The sequence below is a fragment of the Equus quagga genome, chromosome 15 (genome assembly GCF_021613505.1).
Source record: "Equus quagga isolate Etosha38 chromosome 15, UCLA_HA_Equagga_1.0, whole genome shotgun sequence".
NCBI lineage: Eukaryota > Metazoa > Chordata > Mammalia > Perissodactyla > Equidae > Equus > Equus quagga.
Window position 1 is genome coordinate 10,221,530 of NC_060281.1, and position 14,539 is coordinate 10,236,068.

General features: G+C 45.1%; 1 protein-coding gene across 13 annotated transcripts in view; it reads left to right on the forward strand.

Annotated features, from left to right (window-relative positions):
- DST (dystonin) overlaps positions 1-14,539 on the forward strand; it is a 439,342-nt gene that overhangs the window by 39,024 nt on the left and 385,779 nt on the right. For all 13 annotated transcript variants that reach the window (XM_046639567.1, XM_046639575.1, XM_046639568.1 and 10 more), the window contains exon 3: positions 12,905-13,105. In XM_046639567.1, coding sequence (XP_046495523.1) covers positions 12,905-13,105 — 201 coding nt within the window. The remainder of the gene's footprint in view (positions 1-12,904; positions 13,106-14,539) is intronic.

Sequence of the window (14,539 nt, forward strand, 5' to 3'; positions counted from 1 at the left end):
GCACACCCAGCTTTGAGTATTTGATGCCTGAATTCTCTCACGGCTGTGCCGACCCACTCGCTCTTGCCTGGACTTACCCAGGCCCCTTAGCAGGCCTGGCTTGCTACTTGCCCCCATCACCTGTCTGCCGCCCCAACTAATGAGGCCCTGTACATCTTGTGGCTGAGTTGGCCTGGGTCCTGATAGAGTCGGCCTCAATTTAGGAATTCCTTATAGAAACAATACCTTATCGGGATTAAGTTAGACTTTAAGACTAAGCTGTTAGTTGAGAATAGCTTGTTAGGGATGCTCTTGATTCAGCTGTAGTTGTAAGGTTAGTTTAACCGCCCATTGTTCCTTTGTGTAGTGTTAGCTGTTCAATTTGCATATGCATTTAGGTCTTTATTTTGGGTTGTTGGTCTTAGCCCACCATCCTCTCCTGTGTATTGAGTTGTTTCTGATGCGCTGTCTGATAAATTGACTCTAGTCTGAAAGACTGCTTTGTAATGGGTATTGAAAGGCACTTAAGCATGTCCTTGAAGAATACCCACTGACCACTTGTTAAGACCTTGCAGTTACTTGCTGCAAATTAGTGCAAGTTGTTTTTTCCCTCTGTTTTCTCTTTTTCCCCACCTGCACCCCTCCCACGCTCACATTTTTGCTGGCACTCAGGGGGCTACACAGCCTCACCTGTGTCCCTTTTTCCTCCTGCGCTCAGTCTGTCACGCCCCTCTCTGCTGCCTTCGCTCTCGTGACTGGTCTTGGTGGCGTTTGCTTAGTGGGACTTCACCACGGCAGCAGTCTTGCTGTTTGTCTGCTATTTGGCTTCTCAGCATTTGCGATTGAGAAGTTGTAAACACCCCATAAAACGTGCTTCCTTATTTTATATTTCCTAGTTTCTTATCTCGAAAAGGACATTGTCTCTGACATATTCCTATTTTAGACTGTGACTCTTTTTGCTTTGTAAACATGGTCACTAGAGATATCGTCTGTGAGTGAGTATCTCAGCAAAGAACTGCATGCAGCCAGATGGTGCTCACACTCGCAGCATCCTCTGTAAGCCCCCTCGGTCTGTAATTATGAGGCTGCGTTATGATTTGCCGGTTGCTCTGCTATTTATAGAGCCTGTCGTGGCACATGGCTGGCTGTGCCCCGGGGCTGGGAGCCTCGTTGCCGAGAGGAGGCGCGGACCCTGGCTGCGGGAGAGCAGATTGTACCACTGCTGCTCCTGTTTCTCGGGTGGCCTCCCTCGCTGGCCCTCCCTGAGTTTTGAGTGGAGCTTCAGCTTCTCTCTGCAACTCGGTCTGCCTCCCAGACTGCTGCTGCTTCTGTGTCCTGATGCAGCCTGTTTTTGATGTCTGTACTGCCCACTGTTTTGCTGTTACTCTCATTTTTTGTGCTAATGGACTTGCTGTCTTCCAGAAGCTCTTTATTGCTGATCCTTCCCTGTCATTGAATGTTAAATATGGCTCATAAGTTAATAATGGCACGGTTAGGAAATCAGACTTCGTGTTTGTTGCAGGTCAGCCCCCCGGGGAATAGGCTTTGAGATAGAGATTGTGTGCGGGAGATGGACAGCAGAGTGCCCTCAGGAACATCACTTAAAGGGAGTGAGGGAACAGGATTGGGCAGAGAGAGAAGCTGAATTGCGATACATATGCAGCCGGGGCCTCAGCTGATTCTGGAAGTTCTGGAGCTGAGAGGCCCTTCAGAGTTGTCCCTAATTGAGGCAAGCATACCCCCTTTCCACTTACCAGCATTGGTCCTGGGGAGGGAGTGTGACCCTGGGCTAGACAGCTAGCTCTCAGGCTGAGGGCAGTTCCTGCAGAGGGATTCAGCTAAAACCTAGGAGCTGCCACCTCTCCTAGCAGCTGGGGAGATGAGTGCCTGGCTCATGAAGGCGGAATTTGGGTGGTGCCCCACAGCATCCGCTAAAATGTTCTTAGTATAGTTTTGCATATCCTGGATACAATTTCTACCCTACTTTTAACTTGATTTTAATACGAATGCAATGTGGGTTGCATACTCTGAGAGTCTCTTGAAAGCTAAGCATAGGGGCCGGCCCCATGGCCGAGCGGTTGAGTTCATGTGCTCTGCTTCGGCTGCCCAGGGTTGCACCAGTTCGAATCCTGGTTGTGGACGTGGTGCCGCTCGTCAGGCCATGCTGAGGTGGCATCCCACATGCCACAACTAGAAGGACCCACAACAAGAAATACACAACTATGTACCGGGGGGCTTTAGGGAGAAAAAGGAAAAATAAAATCTTTTAAAAATTAAAAAAAAAGCTAAGCATATTTTTTATGGTTTATTTTGGTAAAAAACATGATGTTGATGAATTTTGTCTAAGAAAAAGTGGAGTAGAGGCAGTTTCAATGGAATGAATCCTCCCTTATTGGACAGTGACTGCCCGTAAAATTCACTGTCATTCTGTGCTGATGGCTTTATTTCTAAAAGCCAAAGCAAGAGATGGGCAGGGTGAAGGATTGACACCTGTTGTACCAAAAGCAGCAGGGTTGATAAATTTCTGCAAACCTTTTTTTGGTAGGTATAGTCCAAATGTAAAGAATCATCAAGGAATAGGCATAATTATTATTAGAAGAATAACACAAGTGCATCCTTTGGTAGTATCATTTATGTGTTTGACAAAACAACACAACAGATATTGTTTAATCTGCCCATGAAACTACAAACAGATGGAGTAGACGTGGCTGCCAGAGGGGAATTAGACTGACCTGATATTTCACGGACCAGGTTGTTGATGGAGAGCACAGATTAACAGACCAAAACACTGAGTCAAAATTACTTTTCAATCTATGATAGAAGCAGAGTGCTCACAGCCCTACAGGACACTGTAGAGCGGGGGTTGGCAAAGATTTTCCGTAGAGGGCCACCTAGTCAAGATTTTGGACTTTCCAGGCCGTGTGAACCCGTTGCGACTACTCAACTCTGCTTTTGTAGCAGAGAAGTCACCATAGATGATATGGACATGGCTGTATTCCAATAAAACGTTGCAAAAATAGACAGTGGGTCAGATTTGGCCTTAGGGCCATAGTTTGCTGACCCATGATGGTGAGCACAGGTCAGGTTGCCTGAATTTCAATTCTAGAGCAGATACTTACTAAGTCTTAGGCAAACTTCTAAGTGTTCATTCTCTTACCTGTGAGCGGGCATTAAAATAGCATGTACCTCTTAGGAATACTACGAGAAATAATGGGATCATGCGTCTGCAGTGTTTGGCACATAGGAAGTGCTTGATAACTAGAAATTGTTATGACTTCTGCAACTGTGAAGAGTTAGAGAGATTTGTATATAGTTAACTAGCTGAACATTGTTGGAAAACTGTTAGATAAATGGGCTCAAATTGTGTTTGGCTATGTAATAAGATGTGTAAATGGAACTCTTTTTGTCTTAGTTTTGTCTGAGGACCAAAGAGTTGTAGTTGGCAAGGATCGCATTGCCAGAGAGATGAGCTAGACCACCATGCAGGACTTGCGAAGGAGGGGGCTGTAAAATCGGCGGGGTCTGCTGTTGCTCACCAATATCTATGTTCTTTTCTTCTGGGCACGTGGCCTCACTACACGTTTTGGCTTCCCTTGCACTTAGGTGATGGCACGTCACTGAGTTCTAGTTTGCGAAATGTAAGGAGAAGTGATGTGTGCTGTTTGAAGGCCTGGCCCGTTGGAGCCATCCACACGCAATCCTGGCTCTTTTTCCGTAAACTAGCAGAGTGGGGAGGACATTGAAGACCTAGAGGGCCACAAGATGGGCCTCGCTAAATGACTGTATGGAGCAGAGCACTCATCCCACGTGCTGGTCCACGTGTGACCGTGCCGTGAGTGACATGTAAACTTTTATTGTGTTGAGATGCTGAGATTTCGGTGTTGCTTGCTACAGCAGTTAGCCTACACTGACATTTATAGTCACCCCTCACCAAGTTTAGGCTATATGGATAAAGGCTGAGGATCCAGTTATGAGAGCTTAGAGCAGTGCTTGTTCCATAGAACTTTCTGTGATAATAGAAATGTTTTATCTGTATCATCTAATTCAGTTACCACTAGCTCCCTGTGGTATTGGGTACTTGGAAGGTGGCTAGTCTGCCTGAGGAACTGAATTTTTGGTTTAATTTTAATTAATTAAAATTTAAACGTGGGGCCGGCCTGGTTGCATAGTGGTTGAATTCGCACACTCTGTTTTGGCGACCTGTGGTTTGCAGGTTTGGATCCTGAGCGCAGGCCTAGCACTGCCCATCAAGTCATTCTGTGATGGCATCCCACATAAAATAGAGGAAGACTGGCACAGATGTTAGCTCAAGGACAATCTTCCTCAAGCAAAAAGAGGAAGACTGGCAATAGATGTTAGCTTAGGGCCAATCTTACACGCACACACACACACTCACACACGCACACACAAAATTTAAATGCAAATGGCCACATGTGACTAGTGGCTACCCTATTGGATAGCTCAGAGTTAGACACTGGAAAATTTGTTAGCAGTGCACTGAGTTTCACCCCAAGTAAGACCACAAGTCTCACCCCATGAGAGATTTTCCTAATGAGAGCAACTTTAAGTAGACCGCTGGGAAAGCTTGACTTGTGTCCTCAGAGTCTGTGTCTCAGGGCTGCTGCCAGACCACGTGGGATAGTTCCAAAGGACCAGAGACCACGCCTGGCTGGCTGCTCTGTTGGTGGAGCGAGCAGAGGTGGGTGCACTGGAAACAGCTTGTTCTCCCAGAATGTGTTAGGGCAAGGACACATGAGCATTTCTTATGGATCTCTTGGGAGAAAGAGCCCTGAGTCACTTTAAGCCCTGTCCAGGAGGAAGCCAGGAGGAGTGAGATGACCTCAGTGGAATGGCACTGTTTTTGTGACTGGAAGTGGCTAGAGAACTTTTTAATTATCTGAGAATGACTAGAAAAATTATAGGATCTACCCAAAATTTTCTGTAGGGTTGGGAGAAAACTAACCCCTTACTGTGGGTTTGAAGGATGGCCGGGAGAGAGAGTATAGTTAGTTTTCTGAGTGTACCCTATGATGCTTGCTTTGGTTAATCTAACAGTTATAATTAAAAAGCACTTTAAGCTCCTTAAAGGAGAAGATGCTATATCTCAAATGGCTTCAACCTCTAAGTCTTTTATTCTTTTCCCCACCCCCTCCGTGGAGGCCATGTTTTGTGTCTTAGGCGCAGAATCAGACCTACTACGTTTTAGGCCATGTTGTAAGGATATATGTGTAACTCAATGGAATTTAAGAAAAAGCCAGCAAAAGGGTCTGGCTTCACAGCGATGAGAGTTGAGAGTCGGTTGTGGCTTTCAGGCCTTCTCACTGCAGTGAAATGCCAGAGGTATGACTCAGAGTTACTCCACTAGCTGCGGCTTTTCCTTGTGCTGTCAGCTGCTTTTCTCTCCTCACTGTTGTTTCTGTACTCTGTTACCCTCAGCCTACACAAGGGCCACACAGCTTCCATCAGGCCTTCTACGTCCCTGTTACCCAAAGTTTGGTCTGCAGACCAACACCATTGGGATCCTCTGGGAGCTTGTTAGAATTTCAGAATCTCAGGCCCCACAATCTGCATTATAAGAAGCATCCTAGGCTATGCATATACCTAGTAAAGTTTGAGAAGCCTGGTCTACAGAATGATTTTTCTTTCAGTTTCAACTTCTGTGCTGACTGGCCCAGGCTCTTGGTATTTCTCTATCGAACTGTCAAGGGAGGGACTCCACCCAAGTGTCAAGACTCAGGAACCGTGACCTGAGGGGTGGAGTGCCGTGGTACCAACACCCTCCCCCAGGCAGCAGGGACTGTGGGTGGGGCATATGTCCAAGAAGGGAACGATTGACTTCAGTAAGATTTCGAAAGATTTCCATTTACAAAACTGCATTTCAGTTGTAATACGTTTGCAATTTGAAAAAACGTCAGGTCTCTCTGCCAGTCAGAGCTTGTGAGCAGCAGGAACTCATAACCAGTTGATAGAATATTTGTCAATATAAAAGAAACACTATATTACTAACCCGTGAAACCTTATCTAAAGTAAGCCTACAATTCCTTAGACTTTGTAGAGATTAAAAATAAACTTTTTGCTGTCATCATACCTCCAGGAACCAGTGATCTATACCAAAGGATGATTAATCATTAGAAAATAAGACTCTAAAAAGGTAATATTTTGCCCCACTGTCCCTTATTTGTCAGAGAATACATTCTCTCTGAAAACAGGTAGCTCTAGATACATTATTTTCTTATCCAGCTGACAGAGTGGCTTCCATGGTCATTCTTTTAATGTAGGATTGTTAAGACCACAAAGGGCAAAGTTGCTCTAATCTTGAGGGCCCCGCTGCACACAGCACAATGGGGAACAGTGAATTTATGACCAAAACTACTCACTAACCACACAGTAGGAGGTAGGAGCTGGTGTTAGTGAGAGCAGACATTCTCAGACTGTAGTCACGGAATGGCAGCATCACCATCGCCTGAGGACTCGTTAGAAAGGCAAATTCTCAGCCCCCATCCCAGATTTCCTCCATCGGAAGCCTCAAGGGTGCTGCCCAGCAATCTGTATTTTAATCAGTCTTCCTGATGGCTCTGAGGCTTGATAAAGTTTGAGAACCACTGATTAGAGTAATGCAGACTTTCATGGCAAGTATACACTTCAGTGTATAATGGTTCAAACTCTCAAACAAAATAGAAATATATTTGTTGCTCACTTAAAGGTGTAGATGGGTGAGCAGGTTGGCAGAGTGGCCTCCTGCATGATGTTATTCAGGGACTCAGGCTGATGAAGCCACTGCCACCTTTAATATGTGACTTTCAAGATTACTCTGAAGGTCATCTCAGCTAAAAGAGAAGAGCGTGGAGAAGTGGCTGTGGGAGGTGTTTATGGGCTAGGTCCACAAATGGCATACATTATGTCCACATTCCATTGGCTAGGACTTAGTCACGTGGCCCTACCTAATTGCAAGGGAAGCCAGGAAATGTGTTCTAGCTTGTGCCCAAGAAAAAGAGGCAAACATGGATTTTGGTGAGCAGCTAGCAGTGTCTGTCATAAACTGTTTATGGAAATTTCTGAGATTTTCTGTATTCTGGACCTAGTTTATCGCATAAACCCCTTTGACAGTCTGGTGAAGCCCATGGACTCATTCCCAATGTTTTTAAATGCATAAAAGAATATACATGGAATTACGAAGTTAGCCAATTATATTGAAATACAATTACAAATTATTAAAAAATATATATATGTATATTTTTTTTTTGGTGAGGAAGATTGGCCCCGAGCTAACATCTGTTTACCAGTCTTCCTCTATTTTATATGTGGGATGCTGCCACAGTGTGGCTTGATGAGCAGTGTGTAGGTCCGTACCTGAGACTCCTAAAGCAGATTGCGTGAACTTAACCATTATGCCACTGGGCTGGCCTGTTAAAAACATTTTTGATAGAGCAATATATGTACTTCTTTATTAATGCATTAAATAACAAGATCTAATGATAGATTTACTAACTACTGTGATTTTGAAGTAACAATGAGTATAAATGGTATTTTGAGATATCTGCAGCCACTGTAATTTAAGATTTAAATATCTGTGATTTCTTTTGGTGGCAAAAGTCACAGGTACTGCTAATAATACCAGGTGTATGGCCTACATTCATAATTGAGCAATATGCTAAATTTCAATGAGAGGTTAGTAAAAATAGAGATATAAATTTTCCCCATCCAAGATCATTGACTGCCCCCCCCCATCTCTCTTGAATTTTATCCATGGATCCAAGAACTTCTGCTATTCACTTCATTTCTAGCCTTGGATGAGGAGAATCAGAATTTGTAGGGGTATTACATGCTGTATAAATGTCAGCTGATCGAGCTTCATAATATTTGAGTATGGTAAATTTGTATCTGATATACCTATAAACTTTGGTTTTTCAGGTATAGCAATACACAAAAGCAATTCTGTGTACATACTCAATGACTCAATGAATTAGTTTCCATCTGTTCAGATGCTTCATCAGTAAACTGGATGTTAGTTTGATCTTATATAACAATAATTGTTACCTGAAAATGTTAACTTTTTCACTTTCTCCTCACTTATCTAAATTGTTTATAGACCTTTTCTTGTTTTAATCAGTTAGCATATATTCCTGAGCACTTCCGTGGCGCCCAGGCCTATGACTGTATGTAGACGATTAGCCCTGAATGCATTGCAGCCTTCTAATCTCCCTGCCTACAAACGGAGTGGCGAGAGCGCTAGTCTGGAGTTAGAGACCTGGCTTCTAATCTGGGTTTTTCTAAGGGCGAGCTTTTGCCTTAGGGAGGTTACTTAACCCTCAAAAGCCTCAGTTTGGTTGAAGTGGATACAATAGGCTTAGCACCTAAATGGTGCTTAGTAAATTTTTGTTTTGATGTCTTCTACCTTTTCATGCTGGTCTGCACAGCCCAACAGCTGGTTAAATCTGTGTATTCAACCTGCGAGGAGAATAGTTAACTGTGTGAAAGCATGACAGCAAGAGTAGGCAGTGGGCTTTTTTGTTTGTAAGCAACAGAATCTGACTCTGTGTGACTTAAGCCAAAAGAGAATTTATTACAAATATATGGTGGAACTCGCAATCAAGACTGAAGATCTGGTTAGAGCGGACAGAAGTAGGCAGCTTCCGAAGGGGTTGGGTGCAGCCGCTAGACTAATGAATCCCTAGTGAGTTTTTCAGTCTTCACCTCCCTCCGTTTAATATCCAGCGTCCAAGGAGAGGGACTTGGATTGTTTGAGCCTTGGCCCTGAGCCTCCCCGTGAACTGCACCAGGTTCTTAAGGGGCAGGATCTAGAGTGAGCTGTGGAGCCCCTGCCTCAGCTCTGTATCGAGACCGCACATCTCGAGGAGTTGTTACCCAAAAGGTGCTGAGAAAATGGGGAGGCCTAAAGATGCAGACGTCCACTACCGAGAGACTTCCACGTGTCTATCACCTGCTGGTTAAAGGGGATCCGGGCAAGAGCGAATGAATAGAGAGAGAAATGGACTTGATACTGACACTGTCAAATCCTGGGAGCATCTCTGAGAGCTTATAGCACCACCTACCGTTTTAAAATAAAATTGCCTCTGTTAAAAGTTGTGGCTTATTTTTTAGAGTATTTGGGACAAGCAAGTGTAATAAACCATAAACCTATAATTCTGTGCAGTGGTTGAGGGAAATAAAAAATGGTGGCTGCCCGGGTTGCTCATGGTGTTTGTGATCACAGCTCTGAATGCTGGGGTGTAAAATGCTGCTGCAACCTCCCAGAACTCAGAGAAATAGTAGTAGTGATGGTGATAATTTATTGACTACTTATTGTAATCCATGTACTGTTCTAAGTACTACTATGGATTATCTTGTTTAAACCCCACCATAACTCTGTGAGAGAGGCAGTACTGTGTGCATTTGATAGATGAAGGAACTGAGGCACAGAGAAGTCACTTGGCCAAGATGGCACACCTAGTAAGTGAGCGAGCTGGTATGCGAGCCCAGAGAGTCTGCCTCCCTGGAGACTGAGCGCCTGGGACTCTAGAGTGAAGAGCTCTCTCCTGATGCCCGGGGTGGTCGGCCTCCCGGCAGGACCCCCCATGTGTCTGCCAGCAAGCACACCTGCAGGGTGATTCGTTTTCCTCTTTACATCTGATGAATAACACTTTTGTCTTTAAGAATGTCTATCATTCACACAATTAGTGTGCATAGTAATCCTGGCCAACACTTCGATATCCCTACGTGCCAGACACTCTTGTAAGAACTTTACTCACATTAATTTGTTTATTCTTCTCAACATCCCTATGCGGGGACTGCGATTTTCAGTCTCCATTTTACAGGTGAGGGAATGGTTAAGTGACTATCCGAGATCACACAACCAGGACGTGACAGAGGCAGTGCGTGAGCCCAGATCGTCTGCCTGTGGTGTGTGTACTGTACCACAGTGCGGATAAAACTTGTTTAAATGTAAGAGAAATCAGAGAGGCCTACGTGATGGTGCTCAGATCTTGGAAAGAATGTGAAGGTGGGATGAAAATGACTGAAGTTTAGGAAGGACTGTTTTAAACTGCTTCCAACTTTTATTACAAGTAATGCTCGAATATCCTCCCGGACATACTTGGTAGAATTTCTCTAGGGTAGACAGAGGCGTGTGGATTTACTGCGTTATTGCTCTGCAGGATGACTGTACCAACATGTTTTAAGTTTTCTGGGTCACTTTAAGGGAGTTTTATGTCGTTTTTTTCCTAAGTGTTTCTAAAATTTGTAGGTCACCGAGGACTATTGGTAACAATACAAGTTAAGCAAAATCCAGTTGCTTATTACTCGTAAGAGCATAAGAGAAGGAGAATCTGCATTCTTACCAAAGAAATAGACTCAACTCTCCCACTGTGACAAAAGCTAGTGTATTATCAAGTACTTTATAATTCTACCACTGCTCTTATTTCTGAACTAGAAAGAAGGCGGGGGCTGTGGAAACTAATGCCACCTAGTGGTTAGACTAAACTCTGCTCCTAGAGGTTCTCAGTCCTCAAAGTGCTGAAAAGTACCAGAGGAGCTGGTTAAAAATCAGATTCTTGGAGCCAGTCCTGTGGCCTAGTGGTTGAGTTCAGTGTGCTCTGCTTCAGCAGCCAGAGTTTGGTTCCTGGGCATGCACCCATACCACTCCTCAGTGGCCATCTTGGCAGCCATGTTGTGGCAGTGACACACGTACAAAATAGAGGAAGACTAGCAACAGATATTAGTTTAGGATGAATCTTCCTCAGCAAAAAAAGAAAAAAAAATCACATTCTTGGCCTCACCCCTAGTGAGTCTACTTCAGAAAGGAGAGAGATAAAGAGGGGTGTGTGTGAGTGTGTGTGTGTGTGTGTGTGTGTTGTGGGGGGGGGGGGGGGGGGGGGAAGGGTGTCCAGGAACCTGCATATTTAAAAAGCAGCCCGCATGGTTGTCGGTTCTGACCCGTTTGGTCCTAACTCTGCTCGCAGAACGCGGCTTAAGAATTGGCTCAGCTCCTTCTCCCTAATCCTCTTCACCAGCAGCTGCTGTCGCCGCTCCTGGATTATATGGGAGCTGTGGGGATCTGCCACGACTATTTTGGGTTGAAGAGGATGCAGCTCAGCTTGCACATAGAGGAGGGATGGGAACAGGCTAATATGTTGGGGGTGAGAAGAAAGTGCTCGAACTGTGACCTCAGCTTTGCCAAATATATTTGCATTTCCTCAGCCCCGACATTTGTCTTTTTTCCCCTCTCCGTGTCCTTCAGCCTGGAATTCAGGGTCTCCATCAGCAGACGCCAGACCTTGTCCGTGTCCCTCAGTGAGAAGGCCGCTGTGCACATCTGTCTTTCAGAGTCCCGCAGGATCATGCTCAGCCTCTTCTCGTCCTGCCTCTCCTTCTAAAATTCCCTCTTCTATTCTTTATGCCTTTGCTATCTTTAAATTTTCATACATCTTTTAAACTTCAGAAGCCCTACCACTTCAGAGAAGCCCTCCTTGGAGCGTTGGTCCCCTTTGCCCCCTCACGTCCCCCATCCTCACGCGTATCTTTACTCTTATCCCGGCACACCATCAAATAGTGGTTCTTCTTGCTACACAGATATTCCATCCATCTGTCTGTTGTTGTACTTATCCATCCATTCTTTATGATGTTTCCCTTGCCTGGAATATTCATCCTTCAAATGCTACCCACTCAACTAAGCCAAATATAGACTATTCTCACCTTCATTCACTGATTCCTTCTCCGAGATCTGTGGGCACTGACAGTCCTCAGCTGCCCACTTTGCCCCTTAATTACACATTCCAGTGTGTTCATGAGCTCTGTTAGACTTCTGCTCTCCAGGAAATCGTGAGCTACATGAGGACAGAGATTATTTTATGTAATTCTTTCAGATTTCCCAAAATATGCACATTCCCAAATGCATGATATGGCTTAAATGAACTTGTTCCTGTTGTCTAGCGAGTTGTCCTTATTCACACCTTGCTCTAAAAGAGAAGGAAAAGTAACATCTTGTTGAGCACCTGCTGTTTCCCAGATCCTGTGCTTAGAATTTTTATCTATGTTACCTTACTTAAAACCTAAAAACTCTGTGAATAGGATGTTATCTATTTCTTAGATTAGAACAGTTAGACTCACAAATATTTAATCATTGTGTAGCTACAATTACCAGGTCAGCATTTGGACCCAGGCCCATCTGTCCCCAAAACCCACAGTCCTCCCTCCATCGTGTTGCCTCCATTTCGTTGCAGGTCTTCATTTTATGGTATTTTGTAAGGGTGCTTTGCATTCCTGATTTCCTTCCTTCAAGGAGTCTGCTCTCAGGAGGGTCAAGTGGCACCACACTTGGAATAGTGCTCAGTCCTGCTCCCTATACCCTGCTTCATGCCTATGTGGGAATACTCTTCTTCACCCGTGGTCTGATTTGTATACACACAAGTAAAGCAATGTGCCCACCTGCCTTCTTTTTTTGGACTGGCTTTACTGGATTAAAAACTCTTCTTGGGGCCAGCCCTGTTGCATAGTTGTTGAGCTTCAGCACACTCTGCTTTGGTGGTGTGGACCTACACTACTCGTCAGCTGTGCTGTGGTGGCAACCCACATATAAAGTAGAGGAAGACTGGCACAGATGTAAGCTCATGGCTAATCTTCCTCAGCAAAAAAAAGAGGAAGATTGGCAACAGATGTTAGCTCAGGGCCAGTTTTCCTCAGCAAAAAACAAAAACAAAAACAAAAAACTCTTAGTGTTGAATAACTCTGGGCCCTGAAACACTTAGGTGCTTTACAGAACACACCACCTTTGCTTGCATGCCAAGCCTGTTTCTCCATGCTCACTTTGGAAATGTAAATGATCTCAGTGAGCTGGGTGTTTTTTGGAACTCTTTGTATAACTAGCCCCAGAAAATTTCCAAACTAACTCAATACAACTCTATTTGTTTGGTTGTGTTCTGTGCTACAGGGATTCAGGGCAAGCCCTCGGCATCTTAGGAGACGAGCTGCAGCGGCTGCGGCTGCCCGTCTGGAAGAAGCCAAGCCTGTGGTGGAAGTTCACCATCAGAGCGAGCAGGAAATTTCAGTGAGGAAACGAAGAATCAAGAAAAATAGCCGAGTCCAGCCAGAATTTTATCACACCGTTCAAGGTGCTTCAACCAGAAGACCTGTAAGTAGAGAAGTGTCTTTTATAACAATGTTAAATACGGTGTCAAAGGGTGTGGTCATTCTTTTAGTTTTAAAAAATTATCAGGTGAACTTGAAATATTTACGCTCTTGGTATCCCCAGCATGCGGCCGTGTGTACTCACGTGAGTTCCAGCAAGGAATGTGGTTTCACAGGAAGCCCTGGGGCAGGGAGTTGCTGAAGAATCCAGTTAGTCGCTGTCAGACAGATGGATGTAAAAACTGGGGAATTCTGAGCCCCGTTGGAGCCGGGGTCTAGGATGAGGATGGGGGCCATAGAGTCAACAAGCTGAGGTGCGGTGCTGACCAGATCAGAGCTGGGGAAGAGGGCCGACCCCAAAGCCAGCAGCAGGGTGGGAGGAGCGTGGACGGAAAGGAAAGGTGAGGTTGGAGTCTGGGTGGGAGCTGAACCCCTGCAAGGGGCTCTTGGCCAGTCAGGCCTGCGCTGCCCGCTGCAGCCAGCCAGGGTGACTCTGTGAGGGTGCCGGCCTTCTCAGGTGTGGCGTTTCTGTTGTTCCCAGGCAGCAGCCTTGTCCTTTGCTTTTCTTTTTCTTTCTTTTTTTTGAGGAAGATTAGCCCTGAGGTAACATCTGCCGCCAATCCTCCTCTTTTTGCTGAGGAAGACAGGCCCTGAGCTAACATCCATGCCCATCTTCCTCTGCTTTGTATGTGGGACTCGTACCACAGCATGGCTTGACAAGCGGTGCCATGTCCACACCCGGGATCCGAACCGGCGAACCCCAGGCCGACGAAGAGGGACATGCGCCCTTAACCGCTGTGCCCCAGTGGCCCTGCCTTGTCCTTTTCTAACCAAGTGCCCTGTGTCTCTGTCGGTCCAGTGCTGCCTGACCGGGGAAATTCGCGGCTCACCTGGGGCTGGTCTCCATCTACTTCTTGCCCACCTCTGAAGCACATTTTTCTGTGTGCCCGGATTTTTTTCTTGGTTGGGGTTCTCACGCATGGACTTTTTACCAAGGCTGTGACAGTTAAGGATTTGGGGCTTAGAACATGACAAACTTTTACAAAACTATTTCGTGACTTTAATTTTCCGTTGGTTTAGCATTAAAGCAAATTTCCCTCTGGTTCATGCCAACCTAGGGGAGCCATCAATATTTGACTTGATAATAAGTCTTCGTAAATTATTAAAACAGAACTGCCATCCTGTGGGGGTGACCATGTGGCAGGCACATGTGGAAATTGTTAGAAGGCCAGGAGAATGTCTGGCAGTGACCAGGCTGGTGACAATGGCAAGAAGCTAAATTCCTTTACAGAAAACGTCTCATTTATCTTCAACCAGTTGTAAAATAAGCACATATTTAGAGACGAGAATATTCTTTTCATGATTTAATAAAACAAAGGCTAAGGAGAATTGGTGTCTACGTGGAGCAATATTAAATAGTAGGAAAATTTATTCATTC